The 15496-nt window shown below is 40.2% G+C and overlaps 1 protein-coding gene across 5 annotated transcripts in view; it reads left to right on the top strand.

Annotated features, from left to right (window-relative positions):
- The first annotated feature begins 11644 nt into the window (after positions 1-11644).
- Positions 11645-15496, top strand: part of HLTF (helicase like transcription factor) — a 45157-nt gene continuing 41305 nt past the window's right edge. For 4 of the 5 annotated variants that reach the window (XM_025050673.1, XM_015593801.2, XM_015593800.2 and 1 more), the window contains exons 1-2: positions 11646-11871; positions 13031-13238. In XM_025050673.1, the coding sequence (XP_024906441.1) occupies positions 11852-11871; positions 13031-13238 (228 nt within the window). In that variant the 5' untranslated portion in view covers positions 11646-11851. Of the gene's footprint in view, positions 11872-13030; positions 13239-15496 lie in introns of all 5 variants that reach the window. The other variant, XM_015593802.2, reaches the window with a different exon arrangement.

Raw genomic sequence — 15496 nt, 5'->3', positions numbered from 1 at the left:
ATAAAGGAAGACTTTAAAGACCCCTCCCTGCCTGGTCCTAAGGAATTCAATGGGCAATAGCTGTGATTAATTGATAGTTCATCCCCCCACCAAGGAGAGTTGATTGTGCAACTCACCTGTGCCAATAATGGAGCCCGGAGAAGCTGAACCAGTGTCCAGTCTCCCCTTCCTGCCCAGGCTCAGAGCTCCCCTCAGGGGTTTCCAAGTGCCCTGGGCCTGGGGGACGAGTTTGCAGAAGAGCCAAATGAGGACAGAGAAAGAGACAGAGAAGAAGCTCCAGGAGGGAGCGGGACGCAAGAAAAAGTGGCTTGTGTCCACTTCCCAATCTTTCAGGAGGCCTCGGGAGAGAGCATGAATATCGGTGACCTGGACACTGAAGGCAGGGGTGAGACTGGCAGCACCCTTGCACGCTGTCCCCCAGATCTTTAGGGGTTTACGCAGGTGCTGGGTCTCCAGATGGGTGCAGGTTGGTGTCTCCTAGACCTCTGAATTCTGGGTCTTTTCCAGGATTGGTGCCAAAGCTGTTCCACATAACGAGGCCAGCTCTTATAATGGGCCTTCTCTGAGATGTGCTTACTTCATCCCTACCGCTATGCTGATGGTGGGTAATGATGACAGCCTCAATCAGGCCGTGGGCAGCAGCCTCATTTCACTGTGAGTGTGCCATTTGTGTGTCCTGAAATGAAAATGAAGGTTATAACTGCCATATCCAGCTGGGGCTCTATCAATAGCAGACCACTCCCAGAGCGGCCTTGAGCGTGTCTCACTACCTCCTCCCCAGCCTCAGCCTAGGGTAGACCAGAGGGACCAGCTTTCCACTCTCCACAGGCCTCAGTGCTCCTGGAGACCTCAGGAAAACTAAGGCTCAGGACGCTTGGCCTGTCCTCTACCAGGGGGTCAATAATTAGCTGCTGGCCTGCTGGGATGCCAGCCTCCACTGCCTCATATTGACCTCTTTGGCCTCCTTAATCATGGTCTCATCTGCATTCTATTTGCCCGAATGCCATGAGCTGTTCCTTTTGGGTCAGTGGCCAGTCCAGCCCCCCATGTTTAGCCTGGAGAAGAGAGGTCGCTGGACAGTGCTGGGAATTTTGGAGCTGCGTTTCGCCTGGAACTCATCACTCTGCCACTTAGGAGCTCCTAAACTTGCTCATTCATTTTGTGACTGGCCCTTTCTAGTGGTCCCCCTCCTTGTCAAGGGAATGGATTTATTTCAGACCACTAGGGACAGGGCCTTTTTGATTTTGCATCCATGTGGATTTGAAAAGGAGAGCAAGACACCAACAAGCAAGCAAACAAACACATAAACAAACAAACACCAACTCTGACCTCAGACATGAGACCAGTGTAGGTCAGAGACTAAAGGCAGTATGGGGAGAACGACATGTGTGTAAAGGGGCTCAGCCTTTGGGAGATGGTGACACACCAAGCAGCGTATACTGAGCACCCCACGCAGGTGACCGTTGTGGGAGAAGAAGGCAGTGCCCCTGAGACATGGGTGAAATTGTTATGCCATGTATCCCTGCTAGGTTTCATTGTGTCAAATGGACAGACCGTGGCTGGTTTGGAGGCGCCAAACCCTAGTTTGGTATTCTCGTGATGACAGATTTCTGGACACACGGGAACATTCTTTGGTTTAGGTGGGATCGTTTTCCATCCTGTCACAGAGCCGCTGAGCAAAGACTTTTGGAGTCACTTGAGTGCCATTTGAAATGGAGCAGTAGTCCCGTCCCGGTACCTCAGTGTTTCCTGAGACCGTGTCCATCATCTTCATCCTGTGTTTTGAAAACGGGAAGGACTCCAAAAGGATGTGTTTGCCTCTTCTTGAGAAGTTGGCTCCTCAGGAGCTGGAAGAGGGCAGCGTAATCCATTTTGGAACAAGGGAATGAGAAATAGGGAAAGGGAAAGAAGGCTGTGACGCTGCTGATAGAGGGACACCCTGGTCCCTTTCTCAATAGCTTTCACAAGATTCACCCTTAGAGAACAATGAACAACCTTGTTTAGAACAAAGGATATTTGGGAGCCATTGGTTCCTTTGGCCTCTTGCTAAAGAAAGTCTCCCAAAGACCCAGACTGATGCTCACTTTTTCATATTCCTGCCCTGTCCAGGTGATTCCTTCTGTCTGAAACTCTAACATCATTGCTCCCCGGAAACTATCCGGATTTCTCAAGGGACAATACAGGATGCGAGGCATTCCCCAAAGCAAACCTTCCGAAAGTGTTGTAAAGTCTCTGGGCCCACTGCTCAAAAACTAAGCCCAGCCACTGGAAATGTGAGTCACCTCACATACCCTTTACACAATCACCAGAAATTCCGTATATGAAGCAAAAAAGAAAAGGATGAAGTCTAAGGTAACTTTGAAGCAAATGAAAGGTTCTTCCCTCACTGGAGAGGAAAACAGCTGAGAAACGCCACAGTCAGGTCCCTTCTCAGCCATCTGGGCCCTGGACCGAGCTGTGGCCTCAGGTGGACTGGGCCTCTCTTGGCCTCCAATTCCAGGTGTGTCAGCCACCTCCTCAGGACAAATTTTGGGAACCGCTGGCTTAGTAGGCTCCTTTCCTTTTGTGTTTAACGTGGTGAATAAATCGAAACCTTTACCTGGGACATTGTTTCATTTTTCTAAGTAATGTGTATAAAACTATGAAAATAACACAGCTGTTCTCAAGTTGTAAACAAAAATGCTCTTCAGATAAATAGTCAATAGCGAGCTCAGGCAGTGTGATGAGAACCTAAAATAAATCTGATTTTTCTTGCAGGAATGTTCTTAACATAGGGAAGATGTGTCAATGACTACACTGTTCCACCCCATGCCCCTCTACTACATACATATGTTATATAGAAAGAGAAACTGAAGCCTAGAGAGTAAGTTGACCAAGATCACCCAAAAATCATTGATATTTGTGGAACTGAAATTTTACTGGTTCTCCAACTTCCTCTTTCTCTCCAGAGTGGCCTCATCTTCTCAACTTCCCAGTATGAGAACCATCAGCATGCATCAGTAGCATCCAGGTTCTATTTCTAGCTCCTACGCATGACCTTGATTTCTGCAACTGCCAAACACAGTCACATAACTGACCTGAGCCAGAAGCATCTCGAGAGGAGTAGTGATCTCTCTCCTTTATGCCCTACAGTTTTGATTTCTCCTGTGGGGTAGAAGGCAAAAGTTGCACTACTGGCTAGGGAAGTCGTAGAGACTGGGCCTTCTGGTTAAGGATAACTGCCTTCATATTACAAATGAGGAGGATAAAGCCCAATGAAAGATATTGCCTAGCCAAACCACCTTGACACAGTCCTTTCTGTTCTGAATCTAAAGGGCTTCATGTCAAGTGGGGAAAATGAGGCCAAGTATAGAACCATCCTCTCTAGGCAGGCTTCTGAAAGCTCTGGGCTAACCTCTAGCACCAGAACTAATGGGGCACTAGAAATGTGACATTCTCAAAATGAGGTAACAATGGATGATGATGCCAGAGGACAAGAATGGGATTATACGGTCTGAAAGAAGATGCTAGGTATCAGTGTTGGAGGGTAGAGGCTGAAGATTTAGGGACTAGGGGTTGGGTGGAGGTGGAGTGGATCGTTGCACTTAGACTAGCAGAATTGAGTTCCTGAAGCAGAAGTGGAGTGGAATCTGAGGACTGAAGAATAGGAGCAAGGGAAAGGGGAGTCTGGGGCCCCATTTAGGTAGCTTCCCTGGAAACAGACTGAGAACAACCAACACTCTACCACCCCCATCTTGCTTTGCATAGAGGTACACTCCTTGTCAGGCTAGCATGACTCCTAGGGTCCTGGGACTGCTGGGGACCAAGAGACCTTCCTAGCCAATGTGAGTTGTAGAAGACCTGGGATCTGAGGAGATCCCTGCCTCTTTCACTCCCTCCAAAAGCTCCATTCCTCGGAACTTCTGACTCCATGATCTAATGAATTATGAGAAATCTAAGTGAGGCTTTGCAAACGCCATCCCAGGAAGCTAAGGATTACCTGTGTTCCCGAGGCAGAGGGAAAGATACAGATTAATCCCTCCCTTTGCATTTCTGAGAAAAGAAGTTTCCTAAAGCTCGGCAAAGCCCTATGGGACTTTCTGTGAAAGAGTCCTGGGTGAAACGGATGCATTCCCAGAGGATTCTGGGCACAGTGGGTTTCAGGCTCTGGAGACACATGCCCAACCCTAGGTGCTTACTGTGCTCTGGAGCCCGGTGCTTTTTCCCATGGGAAGTACAGCACGTGCTGTCGACCTCTGAGGCTTGGATTGGTGCAACCTGAAAGAGGATGGGCTCTCCTATTGCACCTCCGCCCTTTGCCTCTTATTCAATGCTCTATCTGACCTTCCTACAGGATAGGATTTATTCTTTTCAGAGTTCACAACCTGGAAAAGGCTAACAAGCAAACTGACAAAACAGCATTGTAGACAGGAATGTGTTTTAATTGCTGCATTGGACAGAAACATGGGTGTGGAAAGTTTCTCAGAGGGACCAAGGTTCGAACTGAAACCTGAAGGACCAATAGTCAGGAGTAAGGGATATGGCAAGGGCCAATGGAGGTATCGCCTGGAGTTCCAGAGAACAGAGCTGAATTAACCATTAGAACTCCACTATTTCATGGGGAGAGGGGTGAAGGTAATGGGGAGAAGGGACACCTAAAGCAGGATTGAGTAACGTAGATGTTATCCCCAGGGCAGTGTGCAGTCACTAGAGCAGAGTGCCTTAACCTGCTCTGAATTAAATTTTTAAAAAATTCAGCTTTATTGTGAAGCCAATTGGAGGAGTTGGATGCAGGAATTTGTGGGAAGAAATGATAGTGGTCTGGGATTAGAGTAGGAGCAGTAGTAGATAGGAGATGATATTATGGCAATGAGGTATATTTAGGAGATAAGCTAGAAAAGAAAAAGAATGGTTATTGCTTTTATGAGGGATGATGGATTACTTTAGGCACCCCTGGGGTATGGTGGTACCATTCCCTGGATAAGGAAATTCACACACGTATACCTAAACATTCTTACACAATGACATCCTTATTTATAAATTATCTCATAATAAAAGTATACTGAAAGAGATACCTAACTATTTATACAGCATGTGTATTTGGACTCATAATGTGCAACGTACTGATAAACAGGCAAAAATTCACACAAATGTACATGTTGTGTTAGATTGGGAAGGGAACATAGAATCAAACTAGTTCCCTGCCCTGGGCTCTAAGCTCCTCACCACTCCTCTAAAACACTGCAGGGTCTGTTCTTTTTCACTGCATGCTCTTTAGCATGTAGTTCAGCCTCTCTCGATTTGGTTTCCAAAAAGCAGCTGCTTAGGGAGGAAACTTGTAATGAAGATGTGGTACTTTAAGCATAATCCTTCAATAGTGAAGAATTTCTAGTGTGGCTGTCCATGGATGATGGCACCTAGGGATAAGAGATGCCTCCTAAGTAGAGAGAACCCAGAATGATAATTTAAGAAGTAGAGAGAAGCAATAAAGCTTGCTGCGATGATCTCTTTAGTTTTGTGTTGGAGTTTTGTTTGTTTTGTATTATTTTGTATTATTTACTTGATTTTGAACAGACAATATCCATTAAGAAAGATTCTTGCTTAGTGTGAAATCGATTGTAAGGAACTTCTGGGATGGGTGGACAGCAGGACACCCCATTATCTAACCTCAACAAAAAGCATGTCAAGCTTTCGTGTTTAGGAAACATTTACCCTCCTGTTATTTTTGTAGGCCACCTCAGATTCTATGTCTAATTGATATTGAGAAATACAGAACTGCATTCTTTCTGGAGTTAGTTGGATGAATTTTTTTTTTTAATAAAGTCTCTCATGAGACGTCCTTCGACCTCAAATTAAAGCTCCATTATCTTTTGAATGGCCTGTGTCTCTGTGACTTGGTGACTTTTTCTCCAGCTTTGAAGACCCCTTTGCAACAACATATCCATTGAAATCCACTCATCATTCACCTTCGGCTACATAGTCAGGGAAGCCTTTGAATATCTTTTCCCTAGTTCCCAGAGCACAATATTTTTTATCTCTATTACCCCACTTTGATTACCTCCCTTGCAATTTAGTGATTTGTATCTCTTTTAGTGTATGTTGTTGCTTTATAAAACATGAAAGACATGCATTATTTTCTTTTGTATATTTAGAGATCATATATTAGTCATTTTTTATATTTTTCTAATGCCCATGTACTATTCATTTTTGTTCATATGTGTATATACAGTGTCTGGTACAATACCTCTGTAATTCTCAGTCTGAGGCCAGGAACCCTTGGCAAATGTAATATTTATTCATCTATTTTTGGTATTAAAAAATTAAACATATCTCCTCAATTAAGATATATAGGTTTAACAAAGCTTTTAAAAATTACTCAAAAATGTTATATTTTTACTCAAAATATAACATTTCAAGTTTGTAAAGCTAATTAGAAACACAATTAAAAACTTGAATAAGCGAATTAAGTTTTAGACAATCTTTTAATAACAAAGTGGGGGTGTTCTTGAGAAAAGATTGAGAATTATTCTCTTTGGTATTTAGTAAATTTTTTAAAAATATATGTACCAGTTATTGCCACTTCTTTCCTAAATTTGAATTTTCTTTCAAATAAACGGTAATTTTTAAACAAGTGTATAATGATCTATCTCATCAGAAGTATCTGAAAGAGTCCCTCTTAGAAAACCAGGCAGCTATGTTTCTCATCCTTTTCAAAAATCTATATGAATTTTATGGGTAAAAGGTATGTCTTGTCCTTTGACTTATCTTTTTTTTCACAAATTTATATTGATATTGCTATTTCCTGATAGGCTCGATTTTTGAAATATTTACAGCCAGCTGTATGTTTAGTGTGCTAACCCAGGTCATCAATGTTTTAAAGTTCATCTGGGGGTACATCTTACCCTATTTCTCTTTGATCCAATACCTTGCTCAAAAATGTTTGAGAAACTGAAATTTTGTTTGTAAATATTACAAAATTAACAATTCAAGCAGGATATTAATGTATTCTGATCCTAAAACTTTCATCTGTTTAATGAACTTGAGCTTCTTGAAATTTCTAATTCTATTAGATAAAGAGATTGGATTCCTCTAAAAGTCTTATTTCTTTTTTCTTCATATTTTAGAAATGTGTTTGATTTTTTGCAGCTTTTTAAAACATTCTAAAGGACTATTTTAAATGGCAAGTTAAAACTTAATTTTACGATTAGCATAGGTATGGTTGTAGGATGCAATAGTTTGGTAAATTGTGATGACTAAAAACAGATTTGCTAATACAATATAGCTTCTCACATTAAAAAAAATAGTGTTTTTGATAATATCAAAACACTTGAAGTTGAAAGTTTTAGTCTTTTAATTTTCTAGCCATAAAGGAGGCAGAAAAATATTCACCAATTCTTGCATACTTATTAAAATAAAAAGAACTTTGGCCATGGCCACGTCAAGAACCCTAAATAATTCCATGGCCCAGAGTGGCACTTTCCTGAAGCTGGGAAAAGGTTCCTGGGCAGGAAGCAAAGAAGCGGGCAGATCCCAGGCCAGCTTGATGCTTCAGCAACTCCGGTCTTCTGCTGTGTAGGAGTGCTTAGTGAGCCAAGGCTAAAGGAGGAGGAAACAATTATCTTCTGGGAAAGGCCTGTGCAATCTGGAACACCACAGATTACTCAGAGTGGGAGTTGGTATCCTAGTGTCTCCTCATTCTTGATGAAACAATTCAGTCTGTTTCAAGGACATGTACCTGGGAAAATGATTGGTTTCTGAAAACAGTGTTATTCTGGCATTTAGGAATAACCCTGCTGAGGAGCACCAGAAAATCAACCTCAACCAACTATATTCCTTGTTAAGTGGTAGAAGACTCATTCGATAACTCTATTATGACAATAATAGGAATGGTAACAAGGGCATTTATAGATTGCTTACTTCAAGCCAGGTACTTGATAGCCATTATATTATTTAAGAAGAACTTGATTTGGCATTTAGTTTACATTACTTCCTTTGCTAAATTAGCAGTGGTTGTATCTAGGAATCTTCCCCTCAGTATATGGGCATCCTGATTAAGTGTAAGAAAATTCAATTGTAAAAATAAGTCACAAAATATTTTATTTTCTATTTTTTTTGCCTTGTCTTCTTTAATTATTTTTTACATCGTTCAGAAATAGTATTATATCAATGTTAATTTCCTGATTTTGATAATTGTACTGTGATTATGCATGATGTTAAAATAAAAGGGGTAAAAAATATGAGGGAAATTTTTGCACTACTTTTGCAACTTTACTGTAAGTCTAAAATTTAAACAAAATTAAACAAAATTAAAAACATTATAATTTCTTTACTATAATTTATTTTATATCTTTTATTATTTCTTATAGCAAAAAAGCAATACATGTTCAATTTAGAGAACATTTTATATTCATATAAGCAAAAAGAAGAAAATGAAAATTCTCTAATACTTTAGCCAGCTAGAGGTATCTGCTATAAATATCTAAGTATAAATTATTTGAGATGTATGTGTACATGGATATATAGCATGTGTTAATTTCAATCACTGATTCTATTTGCAAAGATAAAACTTTATAGTCTTTATTGAACTTAATTTGTCTTAAACCTTCAGTTTGCCCAGTGGGCAATATAGTCACTTCTAAGTAGTTCAGTTATTTTAGTATTTAAAGTCAATTAAATTCAGGTTTCAAATTCAGTCCACTTTTTATTACCTTTTAGGGCTCTTATGTTTGGCCTGCATTCATTTTTGGGCATCAGCCTCTTGCTTCTGCTTACTAGAACCATGAACTATTGAAAGCCTCCCGTCTTCACAGTGCTGGAGACTCACTGCGGACTTTTGTAGGATTTTGAAAGGCTGTCCTTGGATTCCTTAACAGAATCACCTCATTAGCCTTTAATCCTTCACTGCCCTGAGGCTCTCTCTAAGATCTGCAAAACAAGGCACAGCTTCCATTTCTTTTTGGATCTCCAGAAACTTTGCTAGGCACTTGCAAAGTGCCCCTCCTTGTGGCACTTGGCCCAAGGTGTTGGCATTCCAGGTCCTTTTCCTAAGACTCCTTTAGAGATTTACTCTGCAAAAATTCTCCTCCTCCACTGAACTTTGTCTATCTCTTTTTGGGTGAAGGAAGCAAACAAACAAGCTCTTATAGATCATATATTCTTCCAGAATCTATTAGTTCTGATATAAACTTGGAAGTTTTTTATTGAAGCCAGATTTTTGAATATTCAGACTCTTAAAATGTTTTTCCCTACCAACGGCTTCCAAATTCTATTTTGTTAACAAACTATAAAAGAACATTTTTTTGAGACCACTGTGAACATTTGATTATGAATTATCTATTAGAAGACAGCAAGGATTGATTTATTATTCAATTTCTTGGGTGTGAAAATGGCCTTATGGTTATATATGAAAACGTTCATAATTTTTAGAGAAGTTAATGAAGGCTATTATAGGCAGGGTGGGGTGGGAAGTGACAAGAGTGGGAGGTAGAGGACAGAGTATAAAGAACCACACATACCATTTTTTCATTTTATACTCACGGCATCAAACAGGAGTGACATGATTAATTTGTATAAAATGAGGAAGGATGATAGAGTGTTTGGGACTGAGGAGTGACTGGCTGGAGGAATTTTTTATTCCTTCCCCACTGTCAGCACCCATATCCAAATCCATAAGTAAACCCTGATTCTCTTAGTTTCATCACCTCCCCATTCCAAGCCATTATCGTCTTTTACCTGGACACGATTGTTTCCTAATTATCAACTAGCTAATCTTTTTGCTTCTGTTCTTGTTCCCTATAATCCATTCTCCACAGAGCTGCCAGAGTGACTTTTTAAAAGCCTAATTCAGATCGTCATTCTCCTGTTTAAAATATTCAATGGCTTTCTATTGCACTTAAAATAAAATACAAACTCTACCACAGACCATAAATTTCTATGTAATCTGGCCATTATCTTCCTCACCTTTCTCTTAGTGCCACTCTCCTTACACATCAATCCAACACACAAGCCACCTTACAGTTCCCATTCTTTTTTTTCAGTTACAAGTGTTCATTTTTCAGAAAACATTATCTAGTGTGGTATTTCAGAATTTGTAACTGTTATGATATTTTAATCGAACTAGTACAAATTGTACTTCATTTTTTAAAAGAAAAATAATAAAGAATGACTAAATGAAAAGGAGTGTTCAACAGCTATATCTGAGATATAAGATAGTGACCAGATGGACAAAAAACCCCCAATTTTTATGTCATTCAGTCCGCATTCTATAATGATGGGACAGTCATTATACGAATGTCTTAAATTTTGAAAGGTTTACATGTATTCTCACATCTGGATTTTATCTTTCAGTCTAATGAGCACGTCTTCATTAATTTTATACACAAAATATTTTCAATCTGGGTATTTTCTGTCATATTTTCTAAGAACTTATTTAGAATCTGGCACACCCAAAATTGAACTATATTGCTATTTGCCTCATAATACTTCCAAAAGAAAGCGAAATAATTAAAACAATTTAAAATGTCACTGTCTTCATCTTCCTTCTGATTAGCAAAATGAATAAATTGCTGCAAATTTGATTTTTCATCCCACTGCTGGTTCATGTTTACAGATTATGATAGTTTAAGATAATGAACAAATGCCTCTTGAAAAACTATTTCATAGGTCACCTCTCATACGCTCCTGATGGCAATGTAAAATGGACCATTCTATGAAGGGCAAATATCTATCACATTCAGAAATACATTTCCTCTTTGATCCTGCAATACTCTATTGACAGTTACCCTCATACCCTCAGATTGGACACTTCAAGGCCACCACCAGCTCCCAAACCCTGGTGCTGCTGCTGCACCAGTTAAAGGCTTGCTGAACCAGCTGCAGCCTCTTACGGGCTACCAGAGACAGGCCCTGCCAACCCATCGAAAGCCCAGTTCTCCTGAGTTTCCTCAGATTCTCAAAAGCCACTGGAGGAGACACTCAGGGCGCCTGGGGCAGCCGCGTGCCTCAGGGGAAGCCAGTCCGCCAATGACCTCCGGCAATCACCAACCAAGTTAGTTGTGCTGTCATTGCATTTTGTGGCCTTCTTCTACTAGACAAGAGTTTAACTTTAAAAAGAAAAGGATGGAGGGGTACTCCGTAAGCCAAAATTCCAATTAAACCCTTCTGAACTCATAGCTTCTCACAGATTCGTCGGCGGGGTTTAAAGTGAATGTTTTGAAGGCAACTACTTGGCGTTAACCACAGGAAATGAAAAGTATCTCGCTGGTACCTCCACGGCTCGTAAATCGCGGAGTTTATTTAGTGGAAGACATTACATGTTCACATCAGATGAGGAAAAAATTAGAAGCAGGATGAAGTAAGGCCTAAAGAATGGGGCTGAGGCTTAGGGTCTGGGGGAAACAGAGGAAGGAGAGTCGTCGCCCTATGAGGCCCGGAATCAAACAAACCGCGGACACCGAGGGCACCTCAGTTGAGATGCTGAGGCAGCGCAGCTTTCGCGCGCGCCTGCCTCGGGGGCGGGGAAGAACCCGGATGGAACCGCCCCTGCAGCCTGGACCCAGCCCACAGTCTTTGAATTGCTGCACAGGGCGGAGTTGCCCTCCCTTCCGTGCCCTGATTGGTTCGTCCTCATAGGCTCCTCCTCAGGATTGGACGTTCCCAGTGCTAGTCACAGAGCGTCGGTGATCGCTCAGATTGTTGCTGGAAGGAGACAGCGTCGTCGTCTAACGAGAGTCGCGGCGTCTTACAGTGGTTCCTCCCGCGCTCGTGAAGTGTCCTTGGCTTCTCGGCTGCAGGCCCTGGAAAGAGGCGTATCGAGGCGGCTCGAGAACGATCCTGAGCACCCAAGCGTTTCCCTTGTCACCCACACAGCGCCATGTCTTGGATGTTCAAGAGGTGAAGGGGGTAGAGGGGGTGGGGCGCAAGGGGTAACGGCCTGGAGGCGTCCCCAAATGAACCTGACCTTCCCCGCGTTCTTTTCGCGTTCCTCGTGCGTTTTGTGCAGCTTGTATTCGTTTTGCTGGTGGCTCATATATCCGCGGGAGAAATAAATGCATAATCTTGATTGGCATGGGTAGGCTCCTCAGGCGAGTCTCGTGCCAAGGCTTTGGAGAAATCTGTCAAGGGCTGGGGTCGAGGGCTGAGGGGAAGGGCCGGGGGCGCAAGGCTCCACTCCTTTGCGGGGATCGCGACCTGTTCTTTAACAGAACACCTATTACATACCCACCATGCTCTAGGCATTGTATTCGGAATGAAGGGCTGAGTAAGACAGCCCTCGTCCCCAGGTAGCTCATGTTTTATGTGCATGCACAGACGTGCAAATATATATTTGCAGAGGAGCCAAAAGAGCTATGCGCGACGTATAAGGAAAACGCAAGGAAATTACCTTCTATCTGTTATTAGAGTGGAAACTTCCTGAACCTCCCTCCCCCCCGCAACACGCCCGCGACTTCCCCTTGCCTTTCAGTGTCCAAATTGGTTTACGTGCCTGTTCCTGAAACACTTATCCATAAGGGGACTGAGGTTACCCTTAAACCAGCGGGAGTGGGAGGTGAGGTGAACCTCCCATGATGGCATGGTTTGGATACCTGAATAAAATAAGGGTTCCGTTCGGAGGGAATTAATGGCTGTTGGATGTATTATCTGTAAAGATATAAACGGCTTCACGTATAATGGTAATTCTATATTTGGAAGTCTCTTCTAGCTCAATCTATCGAAATTTTGGCATATAATTAAAGTTACAGACATCATATACATTTCAATTTAAATAGGTGATCACTAGGAAAGAGATTTGTAAATCCTTACTGGGGTTTTCATTTTTAATACCCGTGGGTAGAAGATGTATTACTGAACAGTAGGGTTCCTGGAAATCTCCCCCACTCGTTCCAATCCCTGCTTTAACCAGAGTAACTATTAATCTTATACAGCAATTCCCACATAAGATTTAATTTGTTGAAATAAAGAGAAAACATTTGGCCTATAAGAATGGTATGGTCTTTGAGAAATACTTGGTTAATTTATTTTTCTCTGCCCCCTCCCCCCCTTTTTTAAATAGAGATCCTGTTTGGAAGTATTTGCAGACTGTCCAATACGGAGCCCATGGAAATTTTACACGCCTTTCATATCCAACTTTCTTTCCTCGTTTTGAATTCCAAGATATTATCCCTCCAGACGACTTTCTAACTAGTGATGAAGAACTAGATTCGATTTTATTTGGAACTTTGAGAGGTCATGTAGTTGGACTACGCTATTACACAGGAGTAGTGAGTATAACATTAGATATTAAGTTAAAATGCGATCTATTCGTGGTATTAATCTAGAAAATAAGAATTAGGAGGTGATAAGTGCAGTTAGTTTTTTTCCTTTAAGCAATTGAAATATATCTGAGCAAGATAACAAATATCTAATGACTAACATTCTTTTACATTTGTATCATTCTTAGAATATACAAAGGTCTTTTTTGCTGTGTGGTCTCATTTGATTGCTACATTGACTCTGAGGTAGATGAGACATCTATTATCTTGTTTCTAGCTCAGGACGGTTAAATGATTCTCCCCCAAAGCACAGATATTGTGTTGTAAATTTGCACAGTAACTTCCAAGTCAGTCCATTGCTTTCTCCTCTTCTGCCCCTTATGAGCAATATTAGGCTGTTACCTTAGGACATACCTTACTTACGATGCACAAAATAAATCAAGATAAAACACAGACGTCATGGCAGGGTTAGGAAGACATAATTCCAACAGGATAGAAGAGAACTTTCAGGGGCGATGGAAACAATCTGTATCTTGATTGGGATGGTAATTATATATCTTTGTAAAACTCTTGGAATCATATACTTAAAACGTGTGCATTTTATCATATGTAAAATATCTCAAAGCTGAAAAAAAGTTGAAAATAATAAGTATGCAAAGATAAATACCTCAACTTTTATTATACTTTTTCATAATAGTGATCTACTCCAAAATGTCTCTTAAAAGGAAATTAAAAATACAATGCAGATTTGTGTTTTTGTGAAAAACTGGTCCTAATATTTTACTAAGAGAAAAAAATGATCACTGCAATAGGTATACAATCTCATTTTTATTAACGTATTATATGATTTCAATTTACATGCATATGTTCACAGATTAAACTGGAAGAAATAACAAAGTGAATAAATTATGGTTCTGAATGGTAGACTTTAGAGATATTTAATGATTTTTCTTTTAGTCATTTAAAAATAATGAACATGTATTACTTGTAAAATAAATAATACATTTAAAAATAAAAAAATTAAGTGATAATTACTTTTAATCAACCCACATTTTTATTAAAATCAGAACTGATTCTAAGATCAACAAATAGTGATTGTTCTAAGATCAATAACAACCATAATCTAATATTTCACAATGGTTTAAAGTAATTTAGAAAACAATGTACATTTTGAAAAAATAGCACAAATCAGAAATAGGAAAGCTCAGAGAAGGATATGAGAGCTAGAAAACAGGTGAATACGAAATAAGAACCTGACATTTCAGGAAAAAATTAGAAAAGAAAAACTATTTCATAATTAAAGACCAAAGTAAAAAAGAACACAAAAGTGAATATGGTAAGGGAAATAAATGATGAAAAACAGGGAAGTGAAAAAATATGATCAAAAGGATTTCAGAGGCATTAATAGGTGTATACATATGGCATATGTATATGCAGAGGAGATCTAATATATATAAAGTGGAGTCCCTGAAGAAAAACAAGCTTTGGAACAAAGGAAACATTTAAAACTATAATCAAAGAAAATTTTCTGAAATAAATGAAAACGACTTTATTATATAGTCCACACTAAGATATACCTTAATGAGACTATTGGACTTCTAAGATAAGGAAAAATATCTTATTGTTATACAGGCAAAAAAGTCTCAACTTATATAGAAAAGAAATATTGGCATCAGAATTTATTTTATGAAACACCAAGATGTTATGGAGAGAAAATTTTTTATATTCAGCCAAGCATCACAAGTATAAACATAAGTTTATACTCAAGTTTAAACATCACGACTATGAATATACAAAAAGTTAGGAAATACTGTTCCTTCCTAAGGAATCAGATAACACATTTCAACACATTTCCAATCACAAAATGATCATAGGAGCTCTAATATAAAGAAAAAATGGAAGAACGAAAGACTAGACAAATCTATATCATGGAATTCTTTCCCAAGGAATCTCCTTCAGAACATGCTTCAGACAACCAAAAAAATGATTTGAGAAAACTTCAACATAAGAAAAATGAGGGAATAGAAGAATTGACAAATCAGACCCTCAAGTTAAGCAGGAAGTGAGAGCTTAGGGCCTTCTCAGGCCTTTCCTGAACAAAGGCACAGCCCTGGGCATGCATATAGCCCTATACTTGCCTATGACCTAGATTCTCAGTAATATGGAGCTGTTCAGAGCCCCTAAAGGTATTTTATTGCCCAGATCTTCCTTTTAAGCCTTTTGGTTATTGTATTTTTTTGTCCCAGCTCTTGCCCACTGCCTATAAA

The sequence above is a fragment of the Pteropus alecto genome, unplaced genomic scaffold (assembly GCF_000325575.1).
Source record: "Pteropus alecto unplaced genomic scaffold, ASM32557v1 scaffold75, whole genome shotgun sequence".
Taxonomy (NCBI): Eukaryota; Metazoa; Chordata; class Mammalia; order Chiroptera; family Pteropodidae; genus Pteropus; species Pteropus alecto.
This window is presented reverse-complemented; position numbering and strand designations above follow the sequence as displayed.